Raw genomic sequence first — 19117 nt, 5'->3', positions numbered from 1 at the left:
GAGAGGGCAGTTAGGAGACTTATAAGGCCATGCATGTTTCTCTGGGTAATTTATGTAAATAGGGAAGATGGAACAATACCTTTGCAGCGCCACCTATTGCATGGCAGCATTCCTTCAAATCAATGTACAACTCTATAACATATCTGTAAAACAATGATCAGGAATGGGAAACCAAGCTGTCTGTGTATGGCTTTCTGGCTTGGTTTCCTATTCCCAATCATTGTTTTACAGACTTGTTAATTTGAAGTAGGTGGCGCTGCAGAGGTGTTATTATTCTCCTCTTCCTTAGGCTGGGTTCACACAGGGCTGATTTGCCGCAGTTTTGCAGCAGCAGATCCGCCCACGGCAAATCCGCCCGTGGCCGCTAATCTCGGGATTAGCCAGCCATGTGGATGAGATTTCTCAGCTAATCCGCTGCGGTAAATCCGGCCGAAACCGCGGCTGCGGTGGCCGCAGCCGCGGTTTCAAAAGATTGAGCATGTCTATTTACCTTTCTTTTTTGTTTATTTATGTCACAGCCGCGCTCTCCTCTATGGCAGTGCCGGCCACAACGGAAAAGCAAGCGGCCGGGCCGCTTCAAAGCCGCCGCGGCTTAAACCGCGGCGGTTCTCCCGCCGGAAATCTCGCGTTTTTTGCTGCGGTCAAACCGTGAGATTTCCGACGGGAATCCGTCCTGTGTGAACCCAGCCTTATAGGTGTATACTTTGCTACAAGATGTAAGGAAATCTTAAAACAAATGTACAGGGTATTTTGGAACCCCTATCCACACATCATATTTTTAATGTAATGGGTATTCTTAAACCTGTGGGCTTGAGGGTTCTCGCCTCCCTACCCCCTCGCTACCTGCAGATTTATACCTCTCTTGAAATACTCTTTAAATAATACTTTTTTCCAATCATTTGTGAGATGATGTATCATGGAAGAGGTTTCCTCTGTCTGTCATATCATTCTAACCTTTCCTTCTTCTTGGTCTTGCAGATGATGAGCAAGTGTCAGCTGTATGAGGTTCAGAGCTTGTCCCGTCTAGGATAAGTCCCCTACAATGGAGAGCACAAGAGGATGCCCTGTATGACTGGAGTCTCCTCTGCCTTATAAGCAGCAGCGGGCATCTAATATCCTTCTGTTCTACTCCCTGGCATGTGAAATACTGTGAAGACATCACCATGGCACTTTCTGTCCCCTCCGAGCCGTGATGCTTGAGAGAGACTGTGCAGGGAGCTGCGGTCTGATGGGAGCTGGCTGAATCTTGCACAGTATCATTCCAAACTTGTCAGTCACCACATCAGCAATGACTTCTATTGCACTTCTTCATGCCTGGATGGTGTCTTTTTATTTTATTTTATTTTTTTTTTTATTTTTAAATCTGGGTTTTAACTCTTCGTTCTCTATCTAGCTTTGTCCGCGGTTTGTCCGGCAGGCTAGTCATGTGCTTCGATCAGCCATTTTTAACTTCAGCTGAGATTGCATTTCAATAGTCTCTGTACACAGAGTTGGTTTTGTTCTGTTTACAATACTGTTACAATACGACTGCGGCGTGAACAGTCCTTTGTCATGGAAGGGGCACACTTTGCGTTTGTTACATCAGGATATTTACAGTGTTATTTCACACCTTAAGTTATGACTTATTTTTTTATGTTTATATAAAGATTTTTAATTGGGGGAAAACAAGAACTGGATTCTATTCAAGTAATGGCAGCTTGGGACATTCAACTAATGCTACTAGTTGTTAATACTGAGCAAATCGGTAACTTTTTTTTTTTTTTTTTTTTTCCATCCAACATCTGACTCGAGAAACAAAAAATCCAATCTATTCAACAACCATTGTCATTATCTAGGCTTATCCCCAGCAATGCAGCACATTCATGTCTATGAAATGCGGACTTGTAAAAGGCCATTGTTGGGATACTGCACTCGTAGAGAAGGCTAATGTGTAGCATTCATCTGCTCACAGCTGCTATTTTACACGTTCATGACTGAAATCGCCATCTTCTCCCTTTGCACAGACTCCGGATACCTGAAGGCTGCCAATCCGAGGAATACTCCTGTGTGAGGAACTTTTTGTGATCTTCTTGGATTATTATGATTTTAACTTTTTTTTTTTTTTTTGTCCATTTGATCTAAACTGATCATATTGATCAGTGGTTAAACATATATAAATATGTATACAACTTTAAAGTAAACATGGAAAGAAATCGACAGTGTTTTTTTTTCACTGTTTAATTGACGACAGTGCTTTATTTAATGATTCTCTATCCTGCTATCATGGCTTTCGTCTACCTTCCCTCTATATCACATTCGTCAGTTATGCCTATGTAATTTTACATGTAATATGCATTTATTTGCCAGCTTTTTTATGTAGGTGATGGACCTGCTGCGTCGAAGCAGACAGAAGGCCGGATCTATCTCACATTGCACAAGCGTTGGAAGCATCATATAACAGTAGATTCTAGGACTGCTAACCTCAGTTCGCTCTGTGATGTCAAGTGCAGAATGTACAACTAACTGGTGATTTCATCATGCTTTTGATACTACTTGTACCTGTATGTCTTTTAGAAAGACATTGGTAGAGTCTGTATCCCTTTTGTATTTTTAATACAATAATTGTACATATTGGTTATATTTTTGTTGAAAATGGTAGAAATGTACTATGTTTATGCTTCTACATCCAGTTTGTATGAAGCTGGAGAATAAATAAATATTATAACAGTTTTTGGTGACTTGATTCCTCTAATGGTTGGTTGAGCGACACCCTCGTGTATGTGAGGTCGTGGCATGCCAAACTATCAGATCGTGTCTTTCTGAATTGGATGTCGGACTACAGGAATTCTGGAGAAATCAGAGAGTCCTAACAAAGCATTATAGCAAGGTACCGTAGTCCATGTGAGACATAATGTACAATTCTGTTACTATAGTACTGTGCAGGTGGGGGGAAATGCTGTAACATAAGGATGCTTTTAAAAATAGAATTATTAATAGTTGATTTGGCAATTAACAAAATTCAAAGTTAATGGACAAAAAGGATGTAAATCATCACAGAAAGGGAAATCTAAAAACAATCAATCACTGAAAATGGCCATATACTTACTGACACAGAAGGGCAAACATGTGCACCAACCTCAGCATGCAGGCAGCCATACTGCCAAATGAGGGAGCCAATTACACCTGTGGAGGATACCGATGAGACAGCCACTCGTATAACCTCCTATATAGAGGGGGGTAGCTGCTTGGTGTATACTCCTGCACAGAGTAGATACAAAGTGTCAGACCATTCTGATACATGTAGTGCACCATGCAAACAAGCAACCTAGTAATGACGCCATAATAACTTCGGCGGGCTGCCCTGTACCTTAACCCCTTAAGGACCAGGTTGTTTTGTACCTTAAGGACCAGACACTTTTTAGGGATTTTACCCATGTGGCGGTTTTACTGCTCTATTTTTTTTCCTTTAGCTACCAAAATTATTTTTGCTGCGTTTTTTTTTCCGTGACATATAGGACTATTTTTTAAATATCTTTTTCACTGACTTTTTTTCCCGTTTTTTAGTTTTATTGGGGGTAAAATGCTAAAAAAAATGATTTTTTTAACATTTATAGTTTTTTTAAAAATTATTTTTATATTTACACTAAAATAAAGTATGGAAATGGGTTCCTCTATTTATTTCGGATGTTTTGATATATAGTATGTATGGTTTTGGTTTATAGGGCGCGTACGGTGACGTTTTTTGTTGGCGTCTGCTTTGTGTTATTCTCTTTTTTATGTATGTTTTGTTGTTTTATTCTGTTGTTTTGTCTTACTGATGTATGTAATTGTGTTTTTTACTATCTGTGTCCCCCATGATGTCATATAAGACCTCTGGGGGACACTCACTTTTTTTTTTTTTTAACTTTATTTGACATTTTCCCACTGTAGCTGGGCAGTCCATAGGACCCTCAGTTACAGGGGAAAGCAATCCCTATGGTGACATTAGTCACCTGCAGAGCTTCCAGGGTCTAAGTCTGACCCTCCAGCTCTGCAGTAGCAGGGAATCCTGGGAGGTCACATGACCCCCCGAGGCTCCCGTAGTGAAAGAACTTCTTACTTTCACTTTGCCCCGACAGTGCTCATTGAGCACTGTACATCGGGGAAGCAGAAGGCAGGAAGGGTTAAAAACCCCTCCTGCCTTCTGCTCCAGGTTATCAGCTGTCACTAACAGCTGATAACCCGTACCTGCCTCTGACTTATTGCAGAGGCAGGAGGCTTAGAGCACCGCCGTATTTTTACAATCGGTGGTCCTTTAAGCCCAGCACCAGCCGCCGTATATATACAGTGGCTGGTCGTAAATGGGTTAAAAAGTGAACCATATTGCTACTGCCACCCTGGGCTTCCCCGGCATTTAAAAGCCGCACTGCATGTGAATAATACATCATAAATGCGAGTATGGCTTCCTGCATGCTGAGGTTGGTACACATATTTGCCCTCCTGTGTCAGTAAGTATATGGCCGTTTTCAGTGAAAAGAATGTAAATCAAATCATTATTTGGTGTGATCACACTCTGTCTTCAAAACAGCATCAATTCTTCTAGTAACACTTGCAAACAGTTTTTTTAAACATCTTGGAGGACTAACCACAGATCTTCTGTGGATGTAGCTTGCTCAAATCCTTCTATCTCTTCATGTAATCCCAGGCAGACTGCATGCGGAGATCAGGGCTCTGTGGGGCCATACCATCACTTCCAAGACTCCTTGTTCTTCTTAAGGCCTCGTTCACATGGGCTTGCGCGATTTTGTAGCGTTGCTACAATGCTACAAATCGCATGTATGAGAGAAGCCCATGCTTTCCTACTTCACACATGCAATGTTTTTTGTAGCATGCTACAAAACGACACAAAAACCTCACAGGTCCCGCTATATGCACGCAACTCGTAAGGTTTTGTAGCCCATGTTTCCCTATGGAGCCTTCCTCTATGTTGCATCGCATGAAAACGCGATTTTCGTGCGGGGCGATGCAACTTTGACAGTAGGAAATCCTACTGTCAAAGCTAAAATTTAAGCCCTGGCTGCAGAGAAAAAAAAACACACCTACATCACGTGTCCCGCGCTGTCAGCCTGGCCCCATCTTCTCCCCGGGTCCCCGGCAGTGATCATCTTCTGGCCGGGAGTTCAAAAATCCCCGCCTTCTGGAAGCGCTGGCTGTGATTGGCTGATGCTTAGCCAATTGCAGCCAGCGCTCGATGAATGGCAGTGATTGAACCAATCACAGGCATTCATAGAGTGCTGGTTGTGATTGGATAAGCGTTAGACAATCACAGCCAGCACTCGATGAGTGGCTGTGATTGGTTCAATCACTACCATTCATCAAGCGCTGGCTGTGATTGGCTGACGCTTAGCCAATAACAGCCATCACTTCCAGGAGGTGGGAATTTTTGAATCCCCGGCCAGAAGATAAGACGATCACTGCCGGGGACCCGGGGAGAAGATGCGGCTGACAGCGCGGGACAGGTGATGTATGTGTGTTTGGTTTTTTTTCTTCTGCTGCTGCGGCTTATTTTCGGGGAAGGGCTTATATTTCAAGCCTTCCCCCGAAAAAAACCATGCATGTGGTGCTACAAAGTCACGGCAATGCGATTTCGCTGTGATAAAATCGCAGCGATGTCGTGTCGCCCATGTGAACGAGGCCTTTGGGTACATGCACACGGACAGATAAAAAGTTGGGCACGATATTCTTGTCAGTGTGCTGTCCAATGTGCGGGACATTTTGCGGCTGAAAATTGTACATGTCACTATGCATAGAATGTAGTCTACCAGAAAGTTAACAGTCTGCAGCATGCCTTTACAAAGCACTGTGGGTTTTCAGTGGCTTTTCAGTTCTTTAGCTCCTCCCTTCCATGTCACATGACCAGCACTCATGACTCCGGATCTTGCAGTTAATGGGGCAGAGCTATGACGACTCTAAAAAAAATACTGGCTTGCCAATAGCAACCAATCACAGAGCAGCTTTATTTTTCATATTTTGATCTTGAAAGTTAAAGCTGCTCTGTGATTGGCTGCTATGGGTCAAATTCTTTATGACAGTTTTCAGAAATTTGCCCCATTACTTGCAGGACACAGAGCATCGTCAAGGTGCTATTCATGTGATTTGGAGGCCAGAAGAAAAGTGCAGAATACACAGCCTAGAGGATTCTTCACATCAGAGCTCAGTGATATTGTGATGGATTTCCCCAGAAGTAGTAAAGACCCAGAGAGCTTCTGTAAAATTAGTGCTGAATTTTTGGGCCTCATGTGAATGGGATTTGTCAAACTGAACCCCCCTCATGTATTGTAACATTAATGTGGATTCTTTAAGCAGGATCTGCCATGTGCAGCAAACTTGCTATAGCTGCATTTATTACCCTGCGGCTAACTTCACACAGGCAAGTGCGATATGGGACCGTGAATCCTGCCCTAATATTTCTCTCGCCATCCATGGGAAAGCCCAGAGGATGCGAAGCGTTTTCTTGTCAAAACATCCTTGCATCAGTCTGGGGCTGCAGGGAACCTCCAGTGGAGGTTCGCAGAGTTTCTTCCATTGTTTTAATTGGGAGACCTCACATTGTGTCCGCCTAGCACGTAGTGCACAGCGGCTACCGCCTGCATTAAAATCAATGGGCGGTGCAATGCAAAAGCACACACAAGATAGGACATGCGGTGCCATGTGGGAAAACATCACTCATTTATATGACCCCATTCAAAAGAATGACGTTCATATTTGTGCATCTTGCAACACGCATCTCGTGGGAGTTTGATACCCATGTGAAGGCCGGTCTTAGGGCTCATGTCCATGACAAGTGTTTTCACTGCGTATTACGCGTGCATTGCACAGATGGGTGATATAGTCAATGGACTTTCATTGACCGATGCACAGGTTTATGTGGACACTGAGTATCAATGCACACGAGAAATGGATCACAGCATGCTCTATTTCACTGCGTACCACGCAGTGTGACCTCCAAATGCATTTGTATAGGCTGCGTATGAAACACTCAATACATTGCGTATGGGCAGCGTTTTCATAGGCATCCTCACTCTGAAACAGCGGGGAATAAAAAAAAAAAAAACACATTGCGCATCTGTGGGCATGTACAGTACACACGCAGCCATACGCTGTCACTGCCGGCAGAGCCGATGTAATAAAATATGTAAAACTGCTTTGTTTTATGCATACGCCCATGGGCATGAGCCCTTGCGCTTGCCAATGTGCGCTTTTCACACAGATACGAGGCGGTTTTCATTGAAAACTCCTCGCTACACTTCTGTGAATGTGCGATCCTCGGGCACAGGTTTCACACAATGGAGGATCGCAAGCGTTTCCATTTGAATTCTGTGGAAAACATTTTATCGCAGAGCATGCAATGTCTTTTACGGTCCCATTGAACACTATGTGTGAGGCGTTTTGAGGGAACCCCAAAAGATAGAACATGCTGCGATTCCCCCACAGTATCATCGTGAGGGTGGTCTCAAACGGCCATAGGCACGACCACGCTTGTTGGCACGGAGCTTCATTACGCCTGAACAAGGAGAATTTTTCCCCTTCACGGATTTTTGAAACTCTGTGCCAGAGAGTAGGAGTTTAAGAAAAAAGACCGCGGTAAGATTGGTGCTGCCCGATATCTTTCGCGCACGTAGTATTTGCATACGTGCAGGAAAGATGGGGCAGGTTCTATCTTTCCTCAGCCATACAATGTACGGCCAAAAAAGGAGCTACTGAAAACGAAACCAGTGAAATCCTATTAAAATCAATGGTTTGGTTTTGTCCCATCATGTATCAAGGCTGCATAAGGTGAGAAATACTCGGCCATGTGTTTTTGCCCTGAGGGGGGAGAAAAAAAAAATCTGATGTGAATAAGTCCATACACTTTTCACTGTATATCTGATGCAATATCCACCCCAATTCCACATCAAATCCAGGTTTTAAAGCGTCCGATTACTTCTAATGGAAATCTAAATTGCGATCTATATGGTGCAAGTTAAAACTCCCTATGAACACCAAACAAAAGTCAATTAACATGGATTCTGGGGCCGTAACCATGGCGAAGCAACATGCAAATCTGCAGCAGAAATTTGTGAATTATGTGTGCTTCGCTAAAGTAAAGGTACCTTTTACATGGGGCAATTATCACTGGAAACAGCTAATTTGCGCGATAATCGTCCCATGTACTTACATCTGCTGGCGGGGCACTGAGCAAACATTAACGCTCACTTGCTGGATGTGCTGGGTTTTTTTTCCCGATGTCGACCTGTGTAAAAAGGTACTTTTAGCCTACAAATGCACGAGGTTGGATACCCGCTTTTTTTTTCTCTTAACAGCACGCTAAAAGTAGTCACTTTTTTCCCTCCTTTTTAAGGGGTCAAGTTACTAAATCCGTTCAGAAATGTAAAAGGAAATGTAAAAGGAAATAATCACCAATTATTTATTACCACTTTTGTTTTCATTTCAGCCGAAAATGAACCGGACAAACAGTATGAGCTCATGCCCACGAACTTATCAGTAAAACGCTGTCTTCCCACCGCGTTTTACCAATGTTTGTAGACATAGTCCGGCAGAGAGCCAACAGAGACGGTGTGTTGCTGCGAGTGCACTGCTCATTCCTGCGCATCACAGGGACATGCGCAGTGTCACTTTTATTTTTGTTTTAAATTCCCCGCTGTTTTATAGTGGGGTGCGTATGAAAATGCCACTCATACACAATGTATTGCGTATGGACAGCATTTCATACGTTGCCTATACCAATCTATAGGGCTCACGCTGCAATCTATTTCTCTTGCATATCGATATGCATTGTCTACACACACATGGCTCAATGAAAGTCCATTGACTTCGTATCATTCACCACGTATCATGTGGCCATGGAACGCACAGGTAATACATGGTGAAAACTCAGTCATGTACATAAGCCCTAATACTGAGCCACCAAATCTAAAGATAAAGCACCCCATAAAACTAGTGTGCAATAAACTGTACATGTTACTGTATGTACCAAGGATATCAAAAAGAGCTATTACCCTTATACGTAATACCAGCCAAAAATTGGCTTACCCAGTAGGCATTACATACTGATAGGGTATGTGACATCTGGAGACATCTTCATTTTTAGACTTGGCCCGTTCTCATGCTGCCATATTCCACAGCTCCCAACTTGTCTGATAGTCAAAAAAATAGTGTTGTGATTTAATTTATGAAAATATTTTTATGCATATAGTTGCAAGACAAAGTAAGTGAACTCTTTTGTAAGTACCTGGATTTCTGCATTGAGTTCTAATAAAATGTGGTCTAATTTGTTATCACACAAATAAAAATTATAGACAAATACAATATAACAAACTAATAATACACACTTGTACTGGTCATGGCTTTTATTTAGCACATCAAGTAAACATCCACAGTCCAGGGAGGAACCTCTGTGCTACTGACTTCTCTAAGAGCTAATTGGCAAAAGGTGTCTCAGATAAGGAAAGGACATTGGAAGTATGGGTTTCACAGGTGCTTCGCCCATTTAATAAATGCACATAAAGCCCGGTTACTGACAAAACTTATTGGTTAGTGTGGTTCATGCCTCGATGCAAACAAAGTGCAGAAGAAGTTATAGAGATGCAGGAAACTGGAATAAATCATGATTTTTTATTTTTTTTGCATAGCGCAACTGATTCTGCAGCGCTACAAAGCCATGGCTAAAGAGCTGGGTATACATCAATTCATGGTTAGACAAACTATCTACACTAGAGATAGTTTGTCTAACCAGAACAGTTCTCCCTAGGAGAGGGCATTCTGTTAAGATCACTCCAGGAGTACAACAGCCAATCCTGAAAGAACTTAAAAAGAATGCAAGGGTAATGGCAAAAGACCTACAGAAGACTCTACAAAGTGAAAAAAAATCTGTATTTTTCTAATAGTGGACACATCAACAGAACAAAAAAAGGTGTATGGCTGCATCTGCAAAATGAACATTCATTAGAAAATGTTTGCTCAACCATCATGCATGCAGAACTTTGTCATTAGTGTACATATGAGAGCAGGGGTTTACATTTAAAAAAAAAACTAAATTAATTACTGACTGATACAAATGGAGGGAGGAGCCTGCCTGTGGGGGTTTACAATCTACACAGGAGGGGGGAGGAGCCCATGAGGGTAGGGTAGGAACTGCTCATATATTCCAAAGGGTTTGCTTTTTCCTGCCACTCAACAAATCTCAATATAAAGTCCGAACAATGTACAGTTGGAGACGTCTATTGGAGCAATACAATTCATTAAATGTTTGGGGTTTTTTTTAACCGATTTACTAAAGTGCAAAGAGACTGACTGCTTTGGGGTCATAAGTAGACTATCCAAGAGGGCCACTTAGGAGGTATAATCTCAGTAAAGGAGCAGCTCTGGCCCAACATAGGGAGAGGGAATCTCTGCAGTCTCCTTGAAAGTGCCATGGCAATCCAGGGTCATGTGAAGGTCCCCAGGGCTTGTCATGGATGTTTGCCTGCAAACATGCAATAGACCCAATACTGAGGTATTGCAGTATATTATATAAGTGATCAAATTACTGCAAGTTCAAGTCGTGTAGGGGCTGAAAATAGTTACAAAAAAAAATCTTTAGCTGATCCTTGATGTTACAAAAAAAGTAAAAAAACAAAAACAAAACCTTTTACTGTTTTTTGCAAAAAAAAACCAAACACATTTCCTTTCACCACAAACCTCTAGTCTAATAAAATAACGCATTATTTATTCCTCATGGTGAAAGCTGTCAGAAAAAAAAACACAACGCCACAATTGAAATTTTTTAGTCACTCAGTCTTCCAAGAAATTTTTTTATAAGGGCCCCAGCTCAACGTATTTGGGTATGAATGAGCTTGGATAAGGAACATTTGCACACTGTCTGTTCATAGTACTGTAGTTTTTGCGCATACAGGGGCCAGTTCACATGCACAAATCACACACCCTTTCTGTGGAATAAAAGGTTATTGCCCTAATGAGGTCCAGATGTGTTTTTGGTTTTGCAGTGTTTCACGCATCCACTTGTGTATTCGCACACCTTCCATATTCAATGGGAGCCTTTGCTGCGCAAAACACAGGAAAATGGAGCAGGTCCTGCTTTTTCCAAACACCCAAAATGTGAGCGCAAAACCCGTTCATGAGAACGAACCCATTGACGTCGATAGGTTGTATTCTTTGTGTTCAGAGTGCGTATATTGTATGACGCAAATACAGTCATGTAAAGAAGCAATAAGATGACGTATGCCTCAGAATGGTGCCAATAGGAATTACAGGTCGTTCCTCAAAAAACAAGCCATCACACAACTCACTGACAGAAAAAGAAGTGTTATGGCGCTCCGAATATGGCGACAGAAAATACTTTTAAACAGATTTTAACTTAGTAGTTCAACAAAAATGCTACAGAGTTTTGGTATTGCTGTAATCGTACTCGCCGACAAAATAAAGTCAAGAGCACACACCCACTAGCGTTTTTTTAATGCTGCGGTATCGCTATTTTTTTAACGCGATTGTCAATGGGACTTTCTAATGTTAAAAACGCATCACAAGTTGGTGTTTTGCAATATTTGTGCGATGTATTTTTAGCATTAGAAAGTCCCATTGACAGTCGCGTGAAAAACCGCGCAAGATAAACGCAAGTGTGTAGGAGCCCTAAGGCGCCATTTTTATAGCACACTGTATGCAGTAAAAACAACCCTTCCAAACTGTGGTGCAATTGTGTTTTCTTGCCCTTCCACCCCACTTGGAAACTGTTTTAAAGTTTCTCAGTACATTATGTGGTACACTAAGTGGTGACATTGAAAAATAAAACTCTGCCTGCAAAAAACAACTCGTTATATGGCTATATCGAATGAAAAAGTTATAGTTTTTCTACATTTTCCAAGTGAAATGGAGAAAACAAAATTGAAAACTCAAGGGGTTAAAGTAACATCTGAACACAAAATTCTTGACTTAAAAAAAAAAGATGCTAAAACACCAGCAAAAGCACCACAACGTTTTGTATGAATACAGCCTGAGCGGTGGGCGAGGAGGCTGCGCTGCAGATGTAGTTTACAGAGATTAAAGGCATTTTTTGTAGTTACACATACTTAAAAATGCTTCCATCCCCAGATAGTCCAGGACTAATGGTAGAATAGCGCCACCTGCTGTTTCTATTGAAGAACCTGTCTCAAGTCCTCTGTTTTGCTTCTTTGCAGTGCCTCTTCTTACATCAGAGAAGACATCCTGAAATGTTTGGAGATAAAAAAAAAAACTTTCTAAAAAAAGTATAAATACAAATTAATGTATGATTTAATGTTGCATTTAACTCTATGATAGTTTTAGTGGGACAACCCCTCTAACCCCTTAAGGCCCAAAGTATTTCAATCAAAAGGACCAGACTTTTTTAGGGATTCTATCCATGTGGTGGTTTACAGCCCTATTTTTTTTTTCTTCATTTTTAATGTCTTTTTTTTTTTTCGCAGAAATTTTTTTCAGTTTTTTTAAAAAATTTTTTTTATTAGAGGTAGAAAGCAATAAAAAAAATTGTTTTTTTTTAACTTATTTAAAGTTTATTTAAAAAAAAAAGAATATTTATGTGAAATAATGCAAAGAAATGGGTTCCTCATGTTGTTTCGGACGTTTTGATATATAATTTGTATAGTCTTGTATTACAGGGTGCATATGGCGACTGTTTTGGTTGGCGTCGGGTCGCTTTTTTTATGTATATATTTTTATTTTATTATGCAATTTTTTAAACTTATTTTTTTAACTGTTTTTAACATCCATGTCCTCCAAGACGTTATATATGACTGCTGGGGGTCATTAACATTTTTTTTTTCACAATTTTCCACTGGAAATTTGGCATCCGTAAGAGTTACAAGGAAAAAAATCAGTCTGTAGTGACACCCTACTCAGTGCCTTGGACTCGTTAATCCTCACCCCCTTCCTCTCTTCAACTCCTCCTTGTGAGCTGCTTTCATGACCATCTGTCCACGTTGGGTCAAGCACCTCATCTTCCACCTCCTCTTTGTCATTCTCCCAAGTGGACTCTTGTCACAGTGAGCTAGTACCACCGTTTCCACATTCCGCTGAGTACAGATTGCTTGTGGAGGGCTGATCGCACGTACTAACCCACCCTCATTGTCTTCCTTAGAGGAAAAATAAATGATTGTGTGGTGCCCCAGTGGCCACCTAGACACGAGGCCCACGCTGAAGAGCGGCGAGGGTGGAGTTGGCACTTGTCATGGCTCTTACCAGACTCCTCCCTGGAGGCATCACGCAACCTCGGCCAAAGTACCGCTAGGCCTTTTCCAGGCAACGCTGGGACAGCGAGTACCTGTATATGTGTGGTAGACTTGTCACGTGATGCGACCTTTCCTTACACACTGGTATGATCCTTGGTGGAGAAATGAAGGAAGTCCACAAACACAATTAACTTTAGTACCTCAGTCCCTGGGAATGGACAGGGGCTGGAAAAACTTTACTTGTAACTTGACAGCGTACAGCTTAATACACACCAGTGCAGGTAGGACAGTCGACTTGAGGTCAGGGAGGAGAGAGAGGATGACACGGGTCCTACAGTCCACATTCTCTGTAAGGTACGGAAGAGGAACACTCCAGAGGAGGATGGGGGTAGGATCACTCCACAGACGCTCGCTTGATTCAAAACTTGGATCACTGCACGGTTGACTCTTCTCTCCACTCAGCTCTCAGATGAAGGGTCCTGGGATAGGGACATCAGGATACCTTTCCTCAGCCTTCATTCTCTTCACCACATGAGGGTTAAAGGTACCCCCATGTGGCCGGCACTCTCACTCCTCTCACTACCGTTGAAGATTATGGACTCCCGCACCATACCCCAATCACTCACATTTATAGGGTACAGATCATGTGACAAGACAATTATTGATATTTTTCCAGACATGTCCCAGCCACTTTCAGACATTAACCCTTTTATATTCTGCATCTGTGCAATACACATAACAGCAGACAAGACCCTTTGCACAGTGCATCCACATAGAAGACATGACATGTATGACAATTATGAGGGCCAGAAATATAGACTTCGGTCCACTATAATTGGAAGTCCGTGCATTCAATATCTTGGTCTTCTCCCTCTGCTTGTTTGAACTGCCTACTTGACATCCATGACATTGAATGAGCAAACAGCTCCTCAGTTTGATCCATGTGCACTGCTTCAAAGGGGTATGCTTATGGCCAACGGTGCAGACTGACTGCTGTGTGATTGGAAGGAAGAGGAGGAGGGAGTACCTGAGGCTTGCTGTATCATTCACTCTACGACCTGTGCTGCGGATGTAATGCTTGGACAGAACCACTATTATGGAATGGCAGTGGCTTGCTTTGCCGCCTGCAGAATTTGAAACTGTTGCTTCAGTTGGAGCTGCTTGATGTACCAACTTGGCCCATCCTCTATCACCTCCTCCCACACATGCACTACCCCTTGTTTTCTTTGTTTCCTTTTTTATTTTTGGTTTCCTTTTTAGTGTAGTTTTATGTAGCTTGTAAGCTAACTTTGTAGTTTGCAGAAAACCACTGCTTGCTGTGTAAGGCCAGCAAAAAATTTGTAGTGGCCAGACTGTCAACTTTGAAAGATACCTGAGGCCGTTGACATGCACTGCGTCTATTTGCTGTTTTCCTGTTTGAGTTTCTTTTTGGTTTATATTTTTAAAAAAAGAAAAAAAAGCACCACCAAGTAAGTAAGCCACAATTCCTGGGAGGCACAATATGTGAGAACGGACAGCCACAGAATACAGCTCGCATCTTTATGAGATGTCCCTTTTTTGGCACAGTATAACTGAATTCCCCAAACCCCACTGCTAGTTGCATAAGGTCTACAAATAATTCGTAGAGGCCGGTCTGGTGACTTTGAACGACGTCTGAGGCCACAAATGGTGAATTGCAATATTCCCCACACCAAAGTATGGGTTGTCTGTTTTGCTGCTATATCCATTGACAACAGCAGAAATATACCCTCTCCCAATGTACAGACCGCGTTTCATATAGGTACGTATGTAAACAACTTTCTCTTTTCCCACCAATAGAACTCCTTTTAAGTTCTCTGCTGGTATTCACACGCAGCAGCAATATGTCTTCTGTAGAATCTCTCTCCCTATTAACAGACCACGTCTTCTATAGGCATATAAACATGATGCAGCTTCTCAGTACTGTGCTTCACTGTAAAAAGGCTGTTTGTTACACTGTACCTTTGTTATATATTACTAGGTCATGTGATGCTGGTGTCCAATGAAACTGCTGCAAGATAAAGTACACATTTGGTGACATCAGCAAGACACCCTGACCTCTGCAACAGACATGAGAAATTCAATTTTCCTATGATGTCCACCAAAAATCAGTTCAAACTAACCCAATTCAATTTAGCGAAAATCGGACTATTTTTATTGCTTGGCTGCTCAAGATAAGCAACACTACACAAAGCTAGTCTCCATTACCCAGCAAATGGTGCAAGCTACTTCAAGAGGAGAAGCCAAGGGGGTAAAGGAGGTTTATAAGGGAATTTTGTGGTGCCAGTTACGTCACAGCTCCCAATAACTTAATCTTGTAAGGTCTCCTACCCACTTGCCTTTTTTTAACCCCTTCCCGCTCCAGGACGTACATTTACGTCCTGGAGTGTCGGTATGTATGAAGAGAGGTCGCGTGACGACCTCTCGTCATACAGCGCGGTCTTTAGCTGTTTATTACAGCTGACACCCGCGGGCAATAGCTGCAACCAGCCATGCGGCCGATCGCGGCTATTAACCCATTAAATGCTACTGTCAATTCTGACAGCGGCATTTGATTCCCCCGAACGATGTTCGGGGGTCCCGTATGGCCCCCGCGGTGAATTTGCGGGAGTCGTGCAGGTGTCATGGCAGCCAGGGGCCTTCTGCCTGTCAGAATGCAGTATGATAAAAAGCGATCAAAAAGTCGCATGTATTCCGAATTGGTATTAACGGAAACTACAGGATATCACGCAAAAAAATGAGCCCTCGCTCAACTACGCCGACAGAAAAATAAAGAAGTTATTGTGCACAGAAGATGGCGGCAGAAAAAAATGAAATGTCTTTGAAAAAAAACCTATACAAGTTTGGTATCGTAGTAATCGTACTGATCCATAGAATAAAGTTATCATGTCGGTTTTGTTGCAGTTTGTGCGCCGTACAAGCAAGACGCACTGAAAGATGACGGAATGTCATTTTTATTTTATTTTACTCCACTTAGAATTTTTAAAAAGTTTTTCAGTACATTATATGGTACTTTAAATGGCACCATTGAAAAGTACAACTCGTCCCACAAAAAATAAGCCTTCATACAGCAACGTCGAGTGATAAATAAAGGAGTTCTGATTTTTTTAAATGGGGGAGGAAAAAACAAAAATGGGGGAAAAAAAGGGGCCACGACATTAAGGGGTTAACGCTACATTTTTAAAAATGCGAATGGGACATTCTAATGTTAAAAATGCATCGCACAAAAATCGCAAAGCACAAACTTGCAATGCGTTTTTAACATTAGAAAGTCCCATTGACAATCACATTAAAAAACGCAAGTGGGTAGGAGCTCAAATAATGATATAATTATGCACTTTCCTAAAAACTAAATTTGATTTGAGGGTAGTGGAAAGGAAGCAATGAAAAATGGTGCATGAGCCATGGAGAAACAAGGATCATGGGTGGAGATGTGTGCAGCATACGCAAAACACCAGAAGAGAGAACTCAACACAGCAGGAAGAGACCTGTAGAGACTAACAAATACAGGAAAGGAAGGTGATGCCCCCTATGCAAAACAATGCAGATAGACTGAATCCCCTTGGCTCCATAAAGGAAGCAACAAATTTATAAAAAAAAAAAAGAGATTCGGCAATCTTGAAATGTTTACCTTTCCTATGAATCGTAGGACAGAGAAAAGAGAGTGTGTGTGTGTTTGTGTTTTTTTTTTGGGGGGGGGGGGGGGGGAGATCCGGGTGTATTATAGATAATGCTATTCATTAAACTTCCTTCCCTCCTGTCAGGTGTGTAGGGGACGTTCCCTGCATGTTGTGCTCCTGTTAAGTCTTATTCATAAATTGCAGACTCTATAGCATTTTGGATCACTACTGCAAAGCAAAAAATCAGGATTGGATGCAGAGAAGAGAAGCAGGATACATTTTTCTACTATATTTCTCCTGTATTTTGGTTCCTTTCCTGGTTTTGGCTTCAATATCCTGATATAAAATACTAACCTAATCTGCAAATTGTGAATAATGCCTTAGGGAACACTATACATGCCAAAAACTTTGACTTTCGTATTTGCCATCATTGTGGCTATTCTCTGCTTTCCTCTTCAAGGACACAGATAAAGCCTGGGTGAAGCCATGATTCCTGGGATTATACAAGATCCTGTAGAATTCTTTCTCCTGCAGAGGACATCATTTTATGTGCATCATTCATGCAGTTTTCTTGTATTTGTTACATTTACTATGTAATCTCAATAAGAAAATATATTACCCTACTGTGAATCCGCACTGTGATGGATAGAATATATATGCATCTTTAGTGACATCTAATGGTGAATATGAGCGGTGCAGTTACACTGTTTTTTGGCGATAGACTGATTTTAAAGTTCATAAAAGCAATTGTTATTGACTAGAGATGAGCGAGCACCAAAATGCTCGGGTGCTCGTTACTCGGGACGAAATTATCGCGATGCTCGAGGGTTCGTTTCGAGTAACGAACCCCATTGAAGTCAATGGGCGACCCGAGCATTTTTGTATTTCGCCGATGCTCGCTAAGGTTTTCATGTGTGAAAATCTGGGCAATTCAAGAAAGTGATGGGAACGACACAGCAACGGATAGGGCAGGCGAGGGGCTACATGTTGGGCTGCATCTCAAGTTCACAGGTCCCACTATTAAGCCACAATACCGGCAAGAGTGGGCCCCCCCCCAACAACTTTTACTTCTGAAAAACCCTCATTAGCAATGGATACCTTAGCTAAGCACCACACTACCTCCAACAAAGCACAATCACTGCCTGCATGACACTCCGCTGCCACTTCTCCTGGGTTACATGCTGCCCAACCCCCCCTGCACGACCCAGTGTCCACAGCGCACACAAAAGTGTCCCTGCGCAGCCTTCAGCTGCCCTCATGCCACACCACCCTCATGTCTATTTATAAGTGCGTCTGCCATGACGAGGAACCGCAGGCACACACTGCAGAGGGTTGGCACGGCTAGGCAGCGACCCTCTTTAAAAGGGGCGGGGCGATAGCCCACAATGCTGTACAGAAGCAATGAGAAATATAATCCTGTGCCACCGCCATCAGGAGCTGCACATGTGGGCATAGCAATGGGGAACCTATGTGCCACACACTATTCATTCTGTCAAGGTGTCTGCATGCCCCAGTCAGACCGCGGTTTTTAATTCATAGACACAGGCAGGTACAACTCCCTATTGTGAAGTCCCTGTGGACCGACAGCATGGGTGGCTCCCTGGAACCCACCGGCGGTACATAAAAATATCCCATTGCATTGCCCAACACAGCTGAGGTGGTAATGTCGTGCTTAATGCAGGTGGGCTTCGGCCCACACTGCATGCCCCAGTCTGACTGGGGTTCTTTAGATGTGGAAACAGATGCATTTATAATTCTCTGTTGACCCACAGCATGGGTGGGTGCCAGGAAGCCACCGGCGGTACATAAATATATCCCATTGCATTGCCCAACACAGCGGATCTAACGTCAGCTGTAATGCAGGTGGGCTAAAAATTCATTTGATTACACTGTAGGCGAGGGCCCACAAAAATTGCTGTATCAACAGTACTAATGTACATCCAAAAAATTGGCCATGGCCAACCAAGAGGGCAGGTGAAACCCATTAATCGCTTTGGTTAATGTGGCTTAAGTGGTAACTAGGCCTGGAGGCAGCCCAGTTTAATGAAAAATTGGTTCAAGTTAAAGTTTCAACGCTTTTAAGAGCATTGAAACGTATAAAAATTGTTTAGAAAAATTATATGAGTGAGCCTTGTGGGCCTAAGAAAAATTGCCCGTTCGGCGTGATTACGTGAGGTTTCAGGAGGAGGAGCAGGAGGAGGAGGAGGAGGAGGAATATTATACACAGATTGATGAAGCAGAAATGTCCCCGTTTTGGAT

General features: G+C 42.4%; 1 protein-coding gene across 6 annotated transcripts in view; it reads left to right on the top strand.

Moving 5' to 3' along the window:
• RAPGEF2 (Rap guanine nucleotide exchange factor 2) overlaps positions 1–2709 on the top strand; it is a 239202-nt gene extending 236493 nt beyond the window's left edge. For all 6 annotated transcript variants that reach the window (XM_066573574.1, XM_066573576.1, XM_066573573.1 and 3 more), the window contains one exon: positions 979–2709. In XM_066573574.1, coding sequence (XP_066429671.1) covers positions 979–1004 — 26 coding nt within the window. In that variant the 3' untranslated portion in view covers positions 1005–2709. The remainder of the gene's footprint in view (positions 1–978) is intronic.
• Positions 2710–19117: the final 16408 nt, after the last annotated feature.

This window comes from Eleutherodactylus coqui, chromosome 7 (genome assembly GCF_035609145.1).
Source record: "Eleutherodactylus coqui strain aEleCoq1 chromosome 7, aEleCoq1.hap1, whole genome shotgun sequence".
NCBI classification, from domain to species: Eukaryota; Metazoa; Chordata; class Amphibia; order Anura; family Eleutherodactylidae; genus Eleutherodactylus; species Eleutherodactylus coqui.
The sequence above is the reverse complement of the archived record's forward strand: the minus strand, read 5'-3'. Positions and strand labels throughout refer to the sequence as shown.